The sequence below is a fragment of the Oncorhynchus kisutch genome, unplaced genomic scaffold (genome assembly GCF_002021735.2).
Source record: "Oncorhynchus kisutch isolate 150728-3 unplaced genomic scaffold, Okis_V2 Okis06b-Okis10b_hom, whole genome shotgun sequence".
Taxonomy (NCBI): Eukaryota; Metazoa; Chordata; class Actinopteri; order Salmoniformes; family Salmonidae; genus Oncorhynchus; species Oncorhynchus kisutch.
This window is the reverse complement of record NW_022261983.1, coordinates 12,583,299-12,597,646: the sequence shown is the minus strand read 5'-3', so window position 1 is coordinate 12,597,646 and position 14,348 is coordinate 12,583,299. Positions and strand designations below refer to the sequence as shown.

General features: G+C 47.3%; 1 protein-coding gene across 8 annotated transcripts in view; it reads left to right on the top strand.

Moving 5' to 3' along the window:
- Positions 1–14,348, top strand: part of LOC109884998 (rho GTPase-activating protein 44) — a 114,658-nt gene that overhangs the window by 80,033 nt on the left and 20,277 nt on the right. For all 8 annotated transcript variants that reach the window (XR_004206851.1, XM_031814287.1, XM_031814280.1 and 5 more), the window contains exons 8-16: positions 924–992; positions 2,017–2,098; positions 2,482–2,609; positions 4,062–4,173; positions 7,603–7,684; positions 9,070–9,150; positions 10,859–10,978; positions 11,438–11,529; positions 11,840–12,023. Coding sequence is in view for 7 of the 8 variants with exons in the window: in XM_031814287.1 (XP_031670147.1) it covers positions 924–992; positions 2,017–2,098; positions 2,482–2,609; positions 4,062–4,173; positions 7,603–7,684; positions 9,070–9,150; positions 10,859–10,978; positions 11,438–11,529; positions 11,840–12,023 (950 nt within the window). In the remaining variant the exon portion in view is untranslated. The remainder of the gene's footprint in view (positions 1–923; positions 993–2,016; positions 2,099–2,481; positions 2,610–4,061; positions 4,174–7,602; positions 7,685–9,069; positions 9,151–10,858; positions 10,979–11,437; positions 11,530–11,839; positions 12,024–14,348) is intronic.

The window sequence follows — 14,348 nt, the reverse complement described above, 5'->3', positions numbered from 1 at the left end:
CACTACAAGGTTACAGACTGTATTAAGGTTACAGACTGTATTAACCACTACAAGGTTACCGACTGTATTAACCACTACAAGGTTACAGACTGTATTAACCACTACAAGGTTACCGACTGTATTAAGGTTACAGACTGTATTAACCACTACAAGGTTACAGACTGTATCAACCACTACAAGGTTACAGACTGTATTAACCACTACAAGGTTACAGACTGTATTAACCACTACAAAGTTACAGACTGTATTAACCACTCCAAGGTTACAGACTGTATTTACCACTACAAGGTTACAGACTGTATTAACCACTACAAGGTTACAGACTGTATTAACCACTACAAGGTTACAGACTGTATTAACCACTACAAGGTTATAGACTGTATTAAGGGTACAGACTGTATTAACCACTACACGGTTACAGACTGTATTAAGGTTACAGACTGTATTAACCACTACACGGTTACAGACTGTATCAACCACTACAAGGTTACAGACTGTATTAACCACTACAAGGATACAGACTGTATTAACCACTACAAGGTTACAGACTGTATTAACCACTACAAGGTTACAGACTGTATTAACCACTACAAGGTTACAGACTGTATTAACCACTACAAGGTTACAGACTGTATTAACCACTACAAGGTTACAGACTGTATTAACCACTACAAGGTTACAGACTGTATTAACCACTACAAGGTTACAGACTGTATTAACCACTACAAGGTTACAGACTGTATTAACCACTACAAGGTTTACAGACTGTATTAACCACTACAAGGTTACAGACTGTATTAACCACTACAAGGTTACAGACTGTATTAACCACTACAAGGTTACAGACTGTATTAAGGTTACAGGCTGTATTAAGGTTAAAGGCTGCAATAAGGTTAAAGGTCATTTCTTATTCTCTTTTCCAGGATCAACTATCAGCTGATATGTATAATTTTGTGGCCAAAGAAATAGACTATGCAAACTACTTTCAGACGGTTAGTACGTTTTCTGTATCATTGCATTTGCCCTTCAGATGACATTGACTCCTTTTACAGTCATATAGCTGAGCGGCTGTTTAAACCTCACCTTTTTACCCCTCTGTCCCTCTGTGTCTCTCTGTCCTTCTGTCACCCCTCTGTCCTTCTGTGTCTCTCTGTCTCCCTCTGTTTCCTTAAGTGTCTCTCTGTCCCTGTGTCTCTGTCCCCCTCTCTGTCCCTGTGTCTCTGTCCCTGTGTCTCTGTCCCCCTCTCCTTCCATTTGTCTCTGTCCCCCTCTCTGTCCCTGTGTCTCTGTCCCCCTCTCTGTCCCTGTGGCTCTGTCCCCGTCTCCTTCCCTGTGTCTCTGTCCCCCTCTCTGTCCCCCTCTCTGTCCCTGTGTCTCTGTCCCCCTCTCCTTCCATTTGTCTCTGTCCCCCTCTCTGTCCTTGTGTCTCTGTCCCCCTCTCTGTCCCCCTCTCTGTCCCTGTGGCTCTGTCCCCCTCTCTGTCCCTGTGGCTCTGTCCCCCTCTCTGTCCCTGTGTCTCTGTCCCCCTCTCCTTCTATTTGTCTCTGTCCCCCTCTCTGTCCCTGTGTCTCTGTCCCCCTCTCTGTCCCTGTGTCTCTGTCCCCCTCTCTGTCCCTGTGTCTCTGTCCCCCTCTCTGTCCCTGTGGCTCTGTCCCCGTCTCCTTCCCTGTGTCTCTGTCCCCCTCTCTGTCCCTGTGTCTCTGTCCCCCTCTCTGTCCCTGTGTCTCTGTCCCCCTCTCCTTCCATTTGTCTCTGTCCCCCTCTCTGTCCCTGTGTCTCTGTCCCCCTCTCTGTCCCTGTGTCTCTGTCCCTGTGTCTCTGTCCCTGTGTCTCTGTCCCCCTCTCTGTCCCCCTCTCTGTCCCCGTCTCCTTCCCTGTGTCTCTGTCCCCCTCTCTGTCCCTGTGTCTCTGTCCCCCTCTCTGTCCCTGTGTATCTGTCCCTCTCTCTGTCCCTGTGTCTCTGTCCCCCTCTCTGTCCCCCTCTCTGTCCCTGTGTCTCTGTGTGTCTCCCTGTAGCTCATAGAGATCCAGGCAGAATATCACAGGAAGTCTCTAGAGATCCTCCAGAGTGTCCTGCCCACCATTAAGGCTCACCAGGGTGAGTAATGTGTGTGTGTGTGTGTGTGTGTGTGTGTGTGTGTGTGGTGTGTGTGTGTGTGTGTGTGTGTGTGTGTGTGTGTGTGTGTGTGTGTGTGTGTGTGTGTGTGTGTGTGTGTGTGTGTGTGTGTGTGTGTGTGTGTGTGTGTGTGTGTGTGTGTGTGTGTGTGTGTGTGTGTGTGTGTGTGTGTGTGTGTGTGTGTGGTGTGTGTGTGTGTGTGTGTGTGTGTGTGTGTGTGTGTGTGTGTGTGTGTGTGTGTGTGTGTGTGTGTGTGTGTGTGTGTGTGTGTGTGTGTGTGAGAGAGAGAGAGAGCTCGTCCATGCCTGCACATGTACACATGCCTCGTGTGTCTAACTGTTGTATAATGTGTTGTCCTGCCACAGAGGCGTGGGTGGAGAAGCCTTCGTATGGCAAGGCCCTGGAGGAACACCTGACCATCAGCAGCAGAGAGATCGCCTTCCCCATCGAGGCCTGTGTCACAATGCTGCTGGAGTGTGGCATGCAGGAGGAGGTATAGGAAAAGATGAAGCCTGCTTTACAATAAGTTTCCCAGACCCAGATTTTACTAGGCAAGATCAGTTAAGAACAAATTCTTATTTTCAACAATGGCCTAGGAACAGTGAGTTAACTGCCTGTTCAGGGGCAGAACGACAGATTTGTACCTTGTCAGCTCAGGGGTTTGAACTAGCAACCTTCCAGTTACTAGTCCAACACTCTAACCACTAGGCTACCCTGCCGCCCCAGATGAAGCCTACTTAACACTAGCTTTCCCAGACCCAGATGAAGCCTGCTTTACACTAGCTTTCCCAGACCCAGATGAAGCCTACTTAACAATAAGTTTCCCAGACCCAGATGAAGCCTACTTAACACTAGCTTTCCCAGACCCAGATGAAGCCTACTTAACACGGAGTTTCCCAGACCCAGATGAAGTCTTATTAACACTACTAAGTTTCCCAGACCCAGATGAAGCCTAATTAAAACTACTAAACATTCTGATTACAGAGTAGCGTTAATATAGGATTTAGCCGCTAGAGAGTGTTTATTGTAGACAAAGTTACACTCCCTGTCTTCCTGACTCCCTGTGTGTGTAGGGTCTGTTCAGAGTGACTCCCTGTCTTACTGACTCCCTGTCTTCCTGTGTGTGTAGTGTCTGTTTAGAGTGACTCCCTGTCTTCCTGACTCCCTGTGTGTGTAGGGTCTGTTCAGAGTGACTCCCTGTCTTCCTGACTCCCTGTCTTCCTGACTCCCTGTATTCCTGACTCCCTGTCTTCCTGACTCCCTGTCTTCCTGACTCCCTGTCTTCCTGACTCCCTGTGTGTGTAGAGTCTGTTCAGAGTGACTCCCTGACTCCCTGTCTTCCTGACTCCCTGTGTGTGTAGGGTCTGTTCAGAGTGACTCCCTAACTCCCTGTCTTCCTGACTCCCTGTGTGTGTAGGGTCTGTTCAGAGTGACTCCCTGTCTTCCTGACTCCCTGTCTTCCTGACTCCCTGTCTTCCTGACTCCCTGTGTGTGTAGAGTCTGTTCAGAGTGACTCCCTGACTCCCTGTCTTCCTGACTCCCTGTGTGTGTAGGGTCTGTTCAGAGTGACTCCCTAACTCCCTGTCTTCCTGACTCCCTGTGTGTGTAGGGTCTGTTCAGAGTGACTCCCTGTCTTCCTGACTCCCTGTCTTCCTGACTCCCTGTCTTCCTGACTCCCTGTGTGTGTAGAGTCTGTTCAGAGTGACTCCCTGACTCCCTGTCTTCCTGACTCCCTGTGTGTGTAGGGTCTGTTCAGAGTGACTCCCTGACTCCCTGTCTTCCTGACTCCCTGTGTGTGTAGGGTCTGTTCAGAGTGACTCCCTGTCTTCCTGACTCCCTGTGTGTGTAGGGTCTGTTCAGAGTGACTCCCTGTCTTCCTGACTCCCTGTGTGTGTAGGGTCTGTTCAGAGTGACTCCCTGTCTTCCTGACTCCCTGTGTGTGTAGGGTCTGTTCAGAGTTGCTCCCTCGGCCTCCAAGCTGAAGAAGCTGAAGGCCTCCCTGGACTGTGGTGTTATGGACGTACAGGAATATTCAGCTGACCCCCACGCCATCGCAGGTTACCTTACACACACCCACACACACACACACACACCCACCCACACATACACCCACACACACACCCACACACAGTATATGAAAACACTTAAATACACTCCCATGCATAGTATTTGAAATAAGTATTTAAAAATACCCTCAAATATAATTTGATAGACTATTTCGTTTTTACAAATAACCATTAAAATACTCAAAATTCTAAAAACTATTTTAAATACTACAGTGTACAGATAAATAAATGCATCATGTAAAGTGTTGGTCCCATGTTTCATGAGCTGAAATAAAAGATCCCAGAAATGTTCTACACGCACAGAAAGCGTATTTTTCTCAAATTTATTTACATCCCTGTTAGTGAACATTTCTCCTGTGCCAAGATAATCCATCCACCTGACAGGTGTGGCATATCAAGAAGATTATTAAACAGAATGATCATTACACAGGTGCACCTTGTGCTGGGAACAATAAAAGGCCACTCTAAAATGTGCAGTTTTGTAACACAACACAATGCCACAGATGTCTCAAATTTCGAGTGAGTGTGCAATTGGCATGCTAACTGCAGGAATGTCCACCAGAGAATTGAATGTTAGTTTCTCTATCATAAGCCGCCCTCCAATAGCGTTTTAGAGAATTTGGAAATATGTTCAACCGGCTTCACAACCGCAGACCATTTGTACGGCGTTGTGTGGGCGAGCAGTTTGCTGATGTCAACGTTGTGAACAGAGGTCCCCATGGTGGCGGTGGGGTTATGGTATGGGCAGACATAAGCTACGGACAACGAACACAATTGCATTTTACCCATAGCAATTTGAATGTACAGGGATACCGGGACAAGATCCTGAGGCCCATTGTCGTGCCATTCATCCAACCACCATCACATCATGTTTCAGCATGATAATGCACAGCCCCATGTTGCAAGGATCTGTACACAATTCTGAAAATGTCCCAGTTCTTCCATGGCCTGAGTACTAACCAGACATGTCACCCACTGAACATGTTTGTGATGCTCTGGATTGACGTCTACGACAGCGCGTTCCAGTTCCCGCCAATATCCAGCAACTTTGCACAGCCATTGAAGAGGAGTGGGACAACATTCCACAGGCCAAAACCAACAGCCTGATCAACTCTATGTAAAGGAGATGTGTAGCGCCGCATGAGGCAAATGGTCCCACCAGATACTGACTGGTTTTCTGATCCCACGCTCCTACTTTTTTATTAAGGTGTCTGTGACCAACAGATGTATATCTGTAATCCCAGTCGTGTGAAATCCATAGATTAGGACCTAATGAATTTATTTCAATGAACAGATTTCCTCATATTAACTGTAACTCAGTCAAATGTTTGAAATGATTGCAGGTTACGTTTATATGTGTGTTCAGTATAGATACTTAAATACACTTTGAACCCAGATCAGTATAGATACTTAAATACACTTTGAACCCAGATCTGACACGCACACGCAAACACCATCGCAGATTAATTCACACCCCTGCACGCCTCTTACCTCTCTCTCTCTCTCTGGCTCAGGCTCTGGTCTCCATAACAACGAGCCTTTAGCTAGCTCCATTGTCTATATATAACCATTAGATATAACTCTGCTTCCAGGAGATTCTCGCCTCCAGAAATACATACATCAATGTTCGGTCAACACAATCAAGGCTTCTTGTGTTTGTGGAAGACTGTTGTCTTTCACACCTTGTTGCCTATTTCCTTGTTGCCTATTTCCTTCACACCTTGTTGCCTATTTCCTTCACACCTTGTTGCCTATTTCCTTGTTGCCTATTTCCTAACATCCTCCTCCTCCAGTAGTGAGCCGGTTTGTGTCCCAAATGACAGCATATTCCCTATTTAGTGCACTACTGTTGACCAGGACCCATATGTTTCTGGTCAAAAGTAGTGCACTATATGGGGAATAGGGGCCCTGGTCAAAATTAGTGCACTATATACTGTATATATATACACCAACTCCATCATCTAGTTTGCTGACGGCACAGCGGTTGTAGGTCTGATAACCAACAACGATGAGTCAGCCAATAGGGAGGAGCTATGTGAACTGACATTTTGGTGCCAGGACAACACCCTCCACATCTGCAAAACAAATGAGTTGATTGTTTAACTTCAGGAAGTAGAGGAGGGAACATGCTCCGATCCACATCGACAGGACTGTAGTGGAGAGGATCAGCAGTTTAAGTTCCTCTGCGTCCCCATCAGAGGACTTGACATGGACCAACAACACCACCCCTCTTGTCAAGAGGCTGCGACTGCGTTTTAACTTCCAAAGGCGGCTGGAGAAATTTGGCGTGTCACCTCGGGTCCTCTCCAAATACTACTGCTGCACCGTGGAGAGTGTTCTGACCGGCTGCTACTACTGCTGCACCGTGGAGAGTGTCCTGACCGGCTGCATCACGGCCTGGTACGGGAACGGCTCCGTCCACAACCACAAGGCCCAGTACATTACAGTGCTCCCACCCATCCAGGACATCTACTAGAAACTGCTCTGATTCTCAGCACATTAGCACACACACATACACACACACACAGACATTTACAGACATACACACACACACACTCTCACACACACACATACACATACACACACACACACACACACACACACACACACACAGACATTTACAGACATACACACACACACACACACACACACACACACACACACACACACACACACACACACACACACACACACACACACACACACACACACACACACACAGACATACACACACACAGACATACACACACACACACTGGTCTATAATATTGGACTATACATGGTTCCTTCCTGTGTTATATTGATGCTAAAATGTCTCTACTCTTCTACTGAGACATTTACTTGATGTTGGTATTCTTATCATGTATTATTTCTTATTGCTGTTGCATTGTCCAGTAAGGAGCCTGCAAGTAAGCATTTCATTGGACAGTGTACACCAAGGGCCTCCCGTACCACTAATACAACTTGAAAGGTGAAACTGGATTTGGCCCTGGAGTTTAGTTCAGCTGTGGGGCGAGAGGATCACATCCCTTAACATCTCCCAAGTCGTCTGCTTGTGTTTTGCCCAAGACGTTATCTATCCTAAAGGCTTCCTTGTAATGTTGCTGTCCACTTCCTTGAGTAATCGGAGGGTGGCAGCGTTGTGTGTATTCTCATTAGTATTCTGAACAGAGAAAACCACACCTCCATTAGGCCTAATGAGATGATCTCTCTCTCTCTCTCTCTCTCTCTCTCTCTCTCTCTCTCTCTCTCCATCTCTCTTTCTCCATCCCGCTGTCTCCCTCCCTCCCTCCCTCCCTCCCTCCCTCCCTCCCTCCCTCCCTCCCTCCCTCCCTCCCTCCCTCCCTCCCTCCCTCCCTCCCATTCTCTCTCTCTCTCCCTCCCTCCCTCCCTCTGTCTCTCCATCCTTCTCTTCCTCAGGGGCTCTGAAATCATACCTCCGTGAGCTTCCAGAGCCACTGATGACCAGTGAACTTTACGAGGACTGGATTCAGGCGTCAAAGTGAGTAGAGATTCCCTTCATAACCTCAGCATCTCTACTACAGATAACAGATCCCTTCATAACCTCAGCATCTCTACTACAGATAACAGATCCCTACATAACCTCAGCATCTCTTCTACAGATAACAGATCCCTTCATAACCTCAGCATCTCTACTACAGATAACAGATGACTTCATAACCTCAGCATCTCCACTACAGATAACAGATCCCTTCATAACCTCAGCATCTCTACTACAGATAACAGATCCCTACATAACCTCAGCATCTCTACTACAGATAACAGATCCCTTCATAACCTCAGCATCTCCACTACAGATAACAGATCCCTTCATAACCTCAGCATCTCTACCACAGATAACAGATCCCTTCATAACCTCAGCATCTCTACTACAGATAACAGATCCCTTCATAACCTCAGCATCTCTACTACAGATAACATATCCCTTCATAACCTCAGCATCTCTACCACAGATAACAGATCCCTTCATAACCACAGCATCTCTACTACAGATAACATATCCCTTCATAACCTCAGCATCTCTACTACAGATAACAGATCCCTTCATAACCACAGCATCTCTACTACAGATAACAGATCCCTTCATAACCTCAGCATCTCTACTACAGATACCAGATCCCTTCATAACCTCAGCATCTCTACTACAGATACCAGATCCCTTCATAACCTCAGCATCTCTACTACAGATAACAGATCCCTTCATAACCACAGCATCTCTACTACAGATAACAGATCCCTTCATAACCACAGCATCTCTACTACAGATAACAGATCCCTTCATAACCTCAGCATCTCTACCACAGATAACAGATCCCTTTTAGTCATGTTGAAGAGCTGGAGATAATGTCTATAGGGAGAGCTGGAGATAATGTCTATAGGGAGCGCTCCCACACAGAAGGGAACAAACTGTACCATAGTGACAGAACAGGCCGTGACCGTTATCACAGTAATAGACATTGTTAACACAGTGTTTGTCAACCTCTGGCCCGTGGTTCGGCACTGGTCCCTGGGTTCTGGATTACCGGTCCCTCAGATGGTTAGCTGACACCAATTAGCCTCTCAATGACCTTTTTTTTTACCTTTATTTAACCAGGCAAGTCAGTTAAGAACAAATTCTTATTTTCAATGACAGCCTAGGAACAGTGGGTTAACTGCCTGTTCAGGGGCAGAACGACAGATTTGTACCTTGTCAGCTCGGGGGTTTGAACTTGCAACCTTCTGCAACCAACCGCTCTAACCGCTAGGCTACCCTGCCGCCATACACTGTAGCCTGCTGGTCTCCCTGGTAGGAAACAACACTGAGAAAAACACTGCCTTGACTACAACACACCCTGAGCCCTGTTCACCGTTGTCTTCCCCATCCAGTATTCAGGATATGGACAAGAGATTACAAGCTCTGCTGGCGGCGTGCGAAAAACTACCAACTGACAACTTGAACAACTTCAGGTCAGAACCCATCTCTCCCTCCCTCTCTACAGTCTACAGAGACCTGCTGCCAGCAGGACCCTCCACATCTGTTTTATATGTTGGGTTGTTGCCAGGCTGAAGTTTCCTCTAGGTTCAGATCTAGGATCAGCTTCCCCTCCCCCACTCGGAACCTTAACCATTAGTGGGGGAATTTCAAAACTGATCCAAGGTCAGGCGTCTAGGGTCAACTTCAACCTACTAATGTGGTTTAGATTGTGTTTTATCTGGGTGTTAAAGTTCTGAGTCTGTGACACTATGTTTACACAGGCAGAGCAATGCGGATCTTATATCACTAATTCGTCTTTTGACCAATCAGATCAGCTCTGAAAAAGATCTGATGTTAAAAAGACCTGATGTGATTGGTCAAAAGAACAATTAGTGGAGATCAGAATGGAGCTGCCTGTGTAGACACAGGGAGGTCCAAGTCACAGAGACTCTAGCCCTGATAGGAGTTCCAAGTCACAGAGTCTCTAGCCCTGATAGGAGGTCCAAGTCACAGTTAGTGGAGATCAGAATGGAGCTGCCTGTGTAGACGCAGGCTGTGACTTGGACCTCCTATCAGGGCTAGAGTCTCTGTGACTTGGAACTCCTATCAGGGCTAGAGTCTCTGTGACTTGGACCTCCTATCAGGGCTAGAGTCTCTGTGACTTGGACCTCCTATAAGGGATAGAGGCCCTGTGACCTGGACCTCCTATCAGGGATAGAGGCCCTGTGACCTGGACCTCCTATAAGGGATAGAGGCCCTGTGACCTGGACCTCCTATCAGGGATAGAGGCCCTGTGACCTGGACCTCCTATCAGGGATAGAGGCCATGTGACCTGGACCTCCTATCAGGGATAGAGGCCCTGTGACCTGGACCTCCTATCAGGGATAGAGGCCCTGTGACCTGGACCTCCTATCAGGGATAGAGGCCCTGTGACCTGGACCTCCTATCAGGGATAGAGGCCCTGTGACCTGGACCTCCTATCAGGGATAGAGGCCCTGTGACCTGGACCTCCTATCAGGGATAGAGGCCCTGTGACCTGGACCTCCTATCAGGGATAGAGGCCCTGTGACCTGGACCTCCTATCAGGGATAGAGGCCATGTGACAGAGTTCACAAAAATATTGATAACCAACAGAGAACATCCGTGTGTGTGTGTGTGTGTGGTATTTAAGGTTCCAGGTCTGGTTACTGTGATGCTGCTTGGTCTTTAACCAGGTCTGGTTACTGTGATGCTGCTTGATCTTTAGGGTTCCAGGTCTGGTTACTGTGATGCTGCTTGGTCTTTAGGGTTCCAGGTCTGGTTACTGTGATGCTGCTTGGTCTTTAGGGTTCCAGGTCTGGTTACTGTGATGCTGTTGGTCTTTAGGGTTCCAGGTCTGGTTACTGTGATGCTGCTTGATCTTTAGGGTTCCAGGTCTGGTTACTGTGATGCTGCTTGGTCTTTAGGGTTCCAGGTCTGGTTACTGTGATGCTGTTGGTCTTTAGGGTTCCAGGTCTGGTTACTGTGATGCTGCTTGGTCTTTAGGGTTCCAGGTCTGGTTACTGTGATGCTGCTTGGTCTTTATGGTTCCAGGTCTGGTTACTGTGATGCTGCTTGGTATTTAGGCTTCCAGGTCTGGTTACTGTAAAGCATGTGGTGATTGAGTGATTTATTGATTGACAGACAGATTGATTGAGTGTGTATATCTCCTCTTCCTATCAGATACTTAATCAAGTTCCTAGCCAAGCTAGGAGATTATCAGGACTCCAACAAGATGACTCCTGGTAACATGGCCATAGTTCTGGGTCCCAACCTCCTCTGGACCCACTCCAACGAGAGTGGGTACGTGTCCTGTCCTCCCTTCTCTCTCTCTCTCTCTCTCTCTCTCTCTCTCTCTCTCTCTCTCTCTCTGTGTGTCTCTCTCTATCTCTCTCTCCCTCTCTCTCTCTGTCTCTCTCTGTATCTCTCTCTCTCTCCGTCTCTCCCTCTCTCTCTCCGTCTCTCCCTCTCCGTCTCTCTCTCTCCGTCTCTCTCTCTCTCTCTCTCTCTGTCTCTCTCTCTCTCTGTATCTCTGTCTCTCTCTCTGTATCTCTGTCTCTCTCTCTGTATCTCTGTCTCTCCTCAAAATACGCTACCTTATCAGTCAACATTTTAGTGGTCTTTTGACTGTCTGCGGAGGGAACCTTGAAATACTTTTGAAGCATGTGGTTCACTTTACTCGGTAACCTATCGAATAGTCCCAAAAGTGCAAACTCCCAAGTTAAATCAAGTGCTGTCTCACTGAGTGTGTGCTGTTTCCAGGAACATGACAGAGATGATGACCACAGTGTCTCTTCAGATAGTGGGGATCATAGAACCCATCATACAGCACGCTGACTGGTTCTTCCCTGGAGGTGAGACACACACACACACGCACACGCACGGTCACTCACTCACACACACTTACATACACACACACGCTCACTGACACACACACGCACACACTCACATACATGCACACACACACACACACACACACACACACACACACACACACACACACACACACACACACATACATACCTGCAAACACACACACACACGCAGGCACACACACACTCACATGCATGCACGCTTAAACACACACATACACACACATACCTGCAACACACACTGTCTTTAGGATCCTGACCTAATTGGTTCCTCTCTCTTCCTCTCCTATAGATATTGAGTTTAACCTGACGGGCTGCTACGGCAGTCCTGTCCACACCAACCACAACTCAAACTACAGCTCCATGCCTTCGCCAGACATGGACCAATCAGAACGCAAGCTGCCGCATGACCATGGCAGACGCCCACTCAGCGTTGCCACTGACAACATGATGCTGGAATTCTACAAGAAGGATGGGTAGGCTGCTGCTGAGTGCAAGCTGGTCGATCCTTCCTCCCTCGTTCTCTCTCTGTTTCTCTCTTCTCTGTCTCAATCTCTGTTTCTCTCATCACTCACTCTCTCTCGCTGTTTCTCTCTTCACTCTCTCACTCGCTCTCTGTTTCTCTCTTCACTCTCTCTCTCACTCTCTGTTTCTCTCTTCACTCTCACTCTCTCTCTGTTTCTCTCATCACTCTCTCACTCTCACTCTCTCACTCTGTTTCTCTCTTCACTCTCTCTTTCTCCTCTCTCCTCTGTTTCTCTCTCTCCCTCTCTCTCTCTCTCTCTCTTCCTCCCTCCCTCCCTCCCCCTCTCTCTCTCTCTCTCTCTCTCTCTCTCTCTCTCTCTCTCTCCCTCTTCCTCCCCCCCTCTCTCTCTCTCTCCCTCCCTCTCTCTTTCTCTCTCTCTTTTCCTCTCTTCCTCCCTCTCTCTATCTTTTCCTCTCTCTCTCACTTCCCCCTTTCTCTGTCTCTCTCTTCTCATGCATCATCTAAACCCACGTACTGTCACCCACTCCTTCTCTTCTCTCTGTTGGTTTTTTAAAGTCTTGAGCCAGAACCTCGAGGAACAGATTGCTAGTTTGTTAAAGACACACGACTCAGACAGAGTATTTACATAATGAACTAGATCTTTAAAGGTTTAACGAAGCATCTTTGAAAAAAAAAACTAAATTCATTCTATGAAGGTGTTATGAATGTTTTCTGAAGGCTTCTTAAAGCCTTTTAAAGGGGCACTTCTCCAGCACCAAACCAGCGCCTACATACAGTGTTTTCTGAAGGCTTCATAAAGCCTTTTAAAGGGGCACTTCTCCAGCACCAAACCAGCGCCTACATACAGTGTGTGAAAACACCGCGTCTCTGTGATCTGTGGTTAAAAAGTCTAGAAGCCCTTTAAAAAGGCTTTGTGACATCACAGGGTGGGTTTAAAGTTAAAAACAGTGATTTTCAAAACCACCATTTAGTTTCGATCCCAATGGATGGTATTTTCTTGCTCCAAACGTCACTGAGAATCTCATAGTGTTTAAAGATCACTTTTCTTTTTACTGTTTAAACTTTTGATGATGTCATCGGGTAGAACTTAATACTTTTTTTTCCGACAACACTACACAAAGTAGTGGAATAGCCCTTTAAGTGGTTGTTCATCTACACTGTTCTGATTTAGAGGTCTCAGTAGAACACAGGAAGAGGGTAGATCTCTGCCCTGTCAATCATCCTCTCATCCAGTTAGCTGTCAGCTTTATCAGCCCTCATCTAGAGAGGAGGGATACCGTAGGAATGCAAACACACGTTATTTAAATAGTCTACACACACCTTGTTGAAATAGTCCCGGCCCGGTGAGTGGCACCGTCTCTATGGCAACACGGCGGCAGTGATAGAGGTTGCTTCTAGTTGCTTCTTCGCATTCTCCTGAGATGTACACACACACGCGCACACACACAAACTCACACACGCACACGCTCACGCTCACACCTAGCCTATCCTTCTCAGTCTGGAACATCACCTGCCCTCCCTGACTCACCAGGTGGAAAATCACTGGCAGACAAGCCAAAATCCTCCCTCACAGAAATAGTCTCGGAGAACCAGACATTGGAGCAACGTTGGAGCAACGGCACAAGATCTGGGCAGAATATCAGATTCTCTCTGACATTTAGAAAGGGGAAAACAGACAGACGACTCTCACAACGAATCACAGGTTTGGGTAGGCAGAGTTTAAAATGTGGGCGGGAGTTATGCTCATGTTTAGCGAGGGCAACCAGCGGATACAGCAGTGATGTCACCGCTGACCCACTTCCCATTTACAATTCAACACCTCTGTCCCAACTGACGGCCAAACTTCTACAGACCTGTCAACCCGTAACGTTGGAACATTGAGGGAGGCAACCCATCTGTCACAGAGAGACTGTCACAGAGAGACTGTCACAGAGAGACTGCCCAGAGAGACTGTCACAGAGAGACTGTCACGAAGAGAGACTGCCCATAGAGACTGTCCAGAGAGAATGTCACAGAGAGACTGTCCAGAGAGACTGTCACAGAGAGACTGTCCAGAGAGAGTGTCACAGAGAGACTGTCCAGAGAGACTGTCACAGAGAGACAGACAGATTTACTTTCCAATTGATATATCATTTTGTCACCACACACTTCAACCCCAAACAGTTCTCCATGTGAGACGCTGGTAGAAAATACAGTTATTATCCACTCAGTAAATGAGCAGTTTTGTAACTGCGGCGGTTATCAAAGGCAGGCTGTTGTTTCTGGACTGAGGAGAGTTGTGACGACGTGTTTGTCTCTGCGTGTGAGTCCACTC